Source organism: Bremia lactucae, linkage group LG13 (assembly GCF_004359215.1).
Source record: "Bremia lactucae strain SF5 linkage group LG13, whole genome shotgun sequence".
NCBI classification, from domain to species: Eukaryota; Oomycota; class Peronosporomycetes; order Peronosporales; family Peronosporaceae; genus Bremia; species Bremia lactucae.
This window is the reverse complement of record NC_090622.1, coordinates 2,662,471-2,668,939: the sequence shown is the minus strand read 5'-3', so window position 1 is coordinate 2,668,939 and position 6,469 is coordinate 2,662,471. Positions and strand designations below refer to the sequence as shown.

The window sequence follows — 6,469 nt, the reverse complement described above, 5'->3', positions numbered from 1 at the left end:
GGAAGCTGATACAGTGCAGGAAATGTCGATGGTGCCGGCGCTCAACTGGGGAATACCTAGGCTCTGTTGAACCTCTAGGAGGTGAAAGTAAACACGACCTAGCCTTAATTGGCTCGGTGCGTAATGACTCGAGCTTGAGTACAAGCCTGACTGTTAGTTGCTCAAGCGACTGTGTAGGGCTTCGATAAGCCATGGTTAAGTTTAATTGATTCATGAGCGTCTTGCAACATGCTCGACGTCGTTTCCTTTGAAGGAAATCAACAATACTTTGAGGCGCTTAAAGCGCATGAAAGTGATACAATCACTGTTCGCTTAGCGACTGGGACTCGTGTCACTGTTCCCAAAGTTTTATTGAACTTAGGCATAAAGTTTCTGGACTTTGAGATTACGGAATATTGTCTCGTCCTTGATTTGGATTCAAGATATGATGACATCCTTGGGGGTATGGCCTAAAATGAACGCCATGAGCCATAGATCGATTGGAGGTTAAGACCTTAGGCGCCACACGCAATGTTTCTAACAAAATTTTGGAGAGTCATGAACCCACCTTTGCTAGGCAACAAAAACGCTATTGGCGCGAATCTTTGACTGAATCTGTCAGTGTTCTAGACATTGGAGTGTCTAAGTTTATAAACTCCACTGTTGTAAACATTATTTTAGCCCGACTCAGAAAAAGGGGGTGCAACGGCACGTACTCCATCGAGTGACACTCGTTGAAATAACGATTTACTTAATGCTGAAAGCATTGTAGGCCTAAGGCCGAGTCATCAAGGGTGTAAAATCCCTGAGATACGTGGAGTGGCACATCTAAGTCGACCGAGTGTGGTCGGCCGAGGTGGCACAATACTGAGTATCAGAAGTGACACTATTGGCAGGTTTCTAGGGCATTTCGGTTAAGCCCTTCTAATGCACGTGAAGTGACACATAAACGGTCGCTGGACAAGGAAGTTGAGTTACCTAACTTCTTTGTCGGATGTCGAATTAGACACCAGCTCTGGTCTAGAGCCAATACAGGCTGAAAAAATTGAAGACGTAAATGTCCCGGCCTGTAAGAGGCGTATTGTCTCTACTCCGAGACAGGGGAGACACGAAGCGTCTATACACTCACAAAGCGATACGAGCGAGCATCGCATATGGTATGCAGGGGTAGCCGGTAACATCGAGGGAGAAGTTAGCCTTGTGGCAATCCCTTCGCTACATGCTCTTTAAAGCTAGACTTGAAGGCTGGCGACACATCTGAGATAGTGGTTATTCGACCAACGATGGAATTGAACTCATCGTAACTTCTGGACGAAGCTGTCCTGGATGACACAAAAGCTGCGCTTAGTGTGCGGAGTGGATCAACGATCCTTCAAGATCCTACGGATCCATTCTATTCCTTGATTAAGGAATTCCAAGATTTTGGTATCTACCAATCCAATATCTGTTTTACCAAGGTATCCATCATGAAATTGACTTGGCTCCTGGAACCAAACACTGTGTCACACGACGGTGGCCTAGAGAGCAAAACTCCCGATTCGACACCGAAGTTTGTGCCAAAAAGCGAAATGATAATTGGCGTATTGTGCATGCTTTTAACGGGCTCAATGCTGCTATTATACCAGCATAAGCCCCCATTTCTAGAAAAAATGTTCTATAAAACAATTTGGTGGGATGTACAATGTAAAGTGCACGTGACTTAGTCGATGGTTATTACCAACCGCCCATGCGGGCTAGCGATATCCTGCTTACAGCGGTTAGCACCCCAAGCGGTATGCTATGGGAGTGGTTGGTTATGCCACAAGGGCTTTCCAAATTTCCGGCCCTCATCGAGGTTTGGCAAAGCTCTATTTTGATGACATTTTGTCCATAGTCGAGCGGAGCAGGGTCGATCGGATGGGAAAACCGCATAGAGCATTTGCGAGCAGTGCTCGAGTGTATGCGCACATATGAATTGTATGCCAATGCATTAAAATGCATTTTGGGTGCAGAAGAAGTTCCTTTGGGAAGCGAGGTCTAAGAGCGGTTCCCGCTAATATAAAAGCATAGTAGATTGGCCAGTTCCTTAAAATCAAAAGGATTGGCGCAAGTGGTTGGGTCTCGCCAATTATTTACACAAATATAGCAAAAATTACGCTGATTTGGCTAGCCCATTACCTAACCTCCTTAAACAGGATACGGATTGGTGCTGGATTAGCACAGTTTACAAGCGGTTGAGGACAGTATTATCCATGCTCCGATTCTGGCACTGTTAATTCCAAATTGGTATTTCAGTGTCGTCTGTGACGCATTAAATTTTGCCATTGGCAGTGCTCTGTTACAAATAGATGGTGATGGGTGTGAACGTGTAAATACGTTCGAGTCTAGACAGTTTAAAGCTGTTCATGACAAAGAGTTAATTGCTATGAAGTATGCTCTTGTCAAATTCAGAGTTCATCAGCTCGGCTCTAAGCCGTTTGTGATATAAGCAGATTACGCATCATTACGCACGGCGACTAAGTCGCCTTATCTCTCGCAGAGAATGGCCCGATGGTTATTCTTTTTCGCGGAATACAATTTCGAGGTGAAGTTTAAGCCCGGCAAGCAGAATGCTTTGGCCGATGCGTTACCACGAAGGTCGGATTATGAGCTCTCTCATTTAACGACTATCATGTCGCCTATTCCTGAATTAATCCGTTCGGCTTACGCCAAGGATAAACAGTGTGTAGCAACTTGCCAACGAATTAAACCCTCGTCTTATGCTGCTACACCATTGGCGAGCCTTCCCGTTTCCATAGGGTGTTGTGAGTTTATTAGTATGATTTTGTTTTTGGTCTATAAATAATTCAGCCGGTAACTCCAGCATAGTGGTCTTTGTTGACCGATTGAGCAAATTGGCTCATTAAGCGGCTGTGCCGGAAACCATTGACGGTGAAGATACAGCAAGGCTGTTCATCGATCGTGCGTTTCGACAACACAGTTTGCCAGTGGCAATTGTCTCTGATCGGGACCCCCATTTTCAGGAATCAATTTTCCGAGTAATCGGATATGTCCACTGCGGACCATCCGCAGACCGATGGTCAAACTGAACGTGTCAATCACGTCGCGTCAATGAAAACGTGCGGTGAGTGTGCTCAGACACCAAAGCGCTGGAACTCAATGCTCACAGTGGTGGATTTTGCGTTAAGTAACGCTGTACATGCCTCTACAGGCTACACTCCGCTCTATGTCAACGGTCTCACCCATTCACGTGTTCCGTTAATGATACCACTGCGTGGCTCAATCTTGGTGAGGAGAATTAGACGATAGGCTTGGTGATATCAGCCCTGTTACCATTTCAAAACAAGTAAGCGAATTTCTCGCGACGCGATTTAGTGTCCTAAGACATGAAAGTGACACGATGGCTGATAGCAAAGACAAACAAAACGAACAAGCAGATGCCAAATGCAGAAGCTGTTGTAATTCTTATGCGGTCGGAGACCGAGTTTATCACGCTAGAAATCTACCTACTAATTGGTTTCCGCGGTCTTCAAGACCAAAATGCACCCGCGCTTGATTGGACCACTTACGGTCGTGACCAAGAACGGCCTAGCTTACACGCTAAACCTTTCTAGCAAGCTGCATACACACCCAGTGTTCTACGTCGATTTGCAAAAGCCATATCGGAAACCTTCACATGTAAACTTGGAGGCGCTCATGCCGAAAAAGATGGCCTGCCGCAGACTGCTGCATCCAAGCAAGGATGTTCAGCTGACCCTCTAAATTAGGCTGCTGACGTTACGGCATTGAAGACGGTTTTGGACCGCCTCAAAAGAACCCTATACCCGAGCAAGGCCAATGCGAAGAAAATGCACCTCGTCCTTTAGAGCACCAAACGCTTCTGTTGAAATTTCGCCCCCCCCGCCGCGCTGAAAACGGCTACTGCGACGATGGCGGCGAATGCTGCAGCAGCTTTCATAATTGTAGGGAATCCGAAAAAGAAGGCAAAAGCTGCTAATTGTGGCGAATGCTTTGTTGCTTGTAAAAAAATCGAGTGAGTAGACGATATTACGGCTTTACTTGGCAATGGCATCACCCGTCACGACATTGAGGCATTTGATATTCATGAAAGGCAGGTATTGACCGAAACTTTCTCTTTCTTTCAATCAACACAAACGTCTTGGTCACGGTGATAGTGATCAAGCGTGGTGCCATGATGATAACAATCGAACACTTTGCCCGATAGTTTCTCTTGCATTTGAGGATTGCCCGAATCAAATCGTATTAGAAGATCATGATCAGAGGCTTGAATCTGCGCATACCATATTTAAGTCGCGGCCACGTCAAACAATATGGACATGTTAGGAAACGTCAAGGAAAGTAATTTATTAAAATCGATATCTTCGTATACGACAAATTCTTCGACGACAAAATCGACATATACTTCGACAACGATGCATGAATTATCGAAGCTATTCGACACAGCAAAAGGAAGACTTAACAATACTTGCACCAATACTTTATTCAGTAATGTCTAACGCAACAGGGTAGAATACCTCGAATGTACTCAACTAACAATTGTGTTTTGGCGATATCAGGACAGTGTCTCATTTCCAAATCAAATAGTGATGGTAGGAATGGCTTTGCCTTCCACATCCGGGCATCAGCGATATACCCAACAAAATACAATACGAAATTGAACTATAAAAAACGGACATCGTGGAAGTGTTATTAAAACGAATACAATTTGGCACCGAATAAGGTTCTTCAATATACAAAGAGGATGTGTTCCCTCGGCTTCACAATGATTAAAGTCGACGACTGCGTTGGTGTTCACGGCGACGAAATTCTCGTTCAAACGCGGAATTGCCAATGAATCTGCGGCTAATACCCGACGAAGTGCCTTCAAAACCAAATTGTCCGACACCTCCAGATGCACCAACAAACTCGTTGTTGCCACCCTGGCCAAACGTTCCCAAAGCATTTTGGCTGCTAAAGCCTCCAAACGTGTTGCCACCTTGTGTCCCGAAGTCCATCTGCTGACCGAGGCCACCGACTCCATTTCCATTCAAACGCCCACTTATACCAGCGCCACGATCGCCAAACATGCCGCCACCGAGAGCACCCATTTGATTTGCTCCACTGAATCCGCTTATTGCGTTGCCACTGCCAAATCCACGAGCAACGCCTCCACCATTGGCAGGTAAAGTGTTCCTGGCTCCCATACCAAGTCCACCTCCTATAGCGTTATTACTGCCGCCTACGTTTGAAAAGGTTGGAATTTCGGCTGTTCTTAAATCACCATTCTGAGTTCCCGATATTGGTATGGCGGGTTGTTGGCCATTACCTGTGTTTGCATTGGCGACATTAGTCGGTGCTGGTGTCGTGAATGCTGGTGTTGTGGGTGCAGGAGTCGCCGTTGATCGTCCATTTACTGTTGTCGGAGCGGGCGTCACCAGACCAAAAGCAGAGCCATTTGCTCCAGCCGCTGCTGTGGCAGTACCCGCGACTGCGGTGTTGGATGAGCTGACGACAGCAGTATTCGAACTAGCAACCACTGAAGATGGCACATTTACTGGAACTGGAATATATTGTGGCACTCCAACTGGAACAGGAATCGCAATCTTCGTGACTTTCTTAACGACTTTTTTCATATGTCTGGTGTGATGACCTTTGCTGCTTTCGTCTTCATGTGTTGGCTGGTTTTCAGCTGTAGAGCGTAGACCACGCAGTGACGGTGTAGCTTGAATCTCATCCGTGGTGATGAATACAGCTACTGCGACGATAGCGGCGAATGCGGCAGCAGTTTTCATAATTGTAGGGAATCCGAAAAAGAAGGCAAAAGCTGCTAATTGTGGTGAATGCTTTGTTGCTTGTAAAAAATCGAGTGAGTAGACGATATTACGGCTTTACTTGGCAATGGCATCACCCGTCACGACATTTCTGGCATTTGATATTCATGAAAGGCAGGTATTGACCGAAACTTTCTCTTTCTTTCAATCAACACAAACGTTATGGTCACGGTGATAGTGATCAAGCGTGGTGCCATGATGATAACAATCGAACACTTTGCCCGATAGTTTCTCTTGCATTTGAGGATTGCCCGAATCAATTCGTTTTTAGAAGATCATGATCAGAGGCTTGAATTTGCGCATACCATATTTAAGTCGCGGCCACGTCAAACAATATGGACATGTTAGGAAACGTCAAGGAAAGTAATTTATTAAAATCGATATCTTCGTATACGACAAATTCTTCGACGACAAAATCGACATATACTTCGACAACGATACTTGAATTATCGAAGCTATTCGACACAGCAAAAGGAAGACTTAACAATACTTGCACCAATACTTTATTCAGTAATCTCTAACGCAACAGGGTAGAATACCTCGAATGTACTCAACTAACAATTGTGTTTTGGCGATATCAGGACAGTGTCTCATTTCCAAATCAAATAGTGATGGTAGGAATGGCTTTGCCTTCCACATCCGGGCATCAGCTATATACCCAATAAATACAATACGAAATT

At 45.2% G+C, this 6,469-nt stretch overlaps 1 protein-coding gene across 1 annotated transcript; it reads right to left on the bottom strand.

Annotated features, from left to right (window-relative positions):
• Window positions 1–4,745: 4,745 nt before the first annotated feature.
• CCR75_007149 (uncharacterized protein) lies at window positions 4,746–5,750 on the bottom strand (the record flags this gene model as incomplete). Its single annotated transcript, XM_067965213.1, has 1 exon — window positions 4,746–5,750. One exon carries the CDS (start codon window positions 5,748–5,750, stop codon window positions 4,746–4,748), a length of 1,005 nt encoding a protein of 334 aa, XP_067823281.1.
• Window positions 5,751–6,469: the final 719 nt, after the last annotated feature.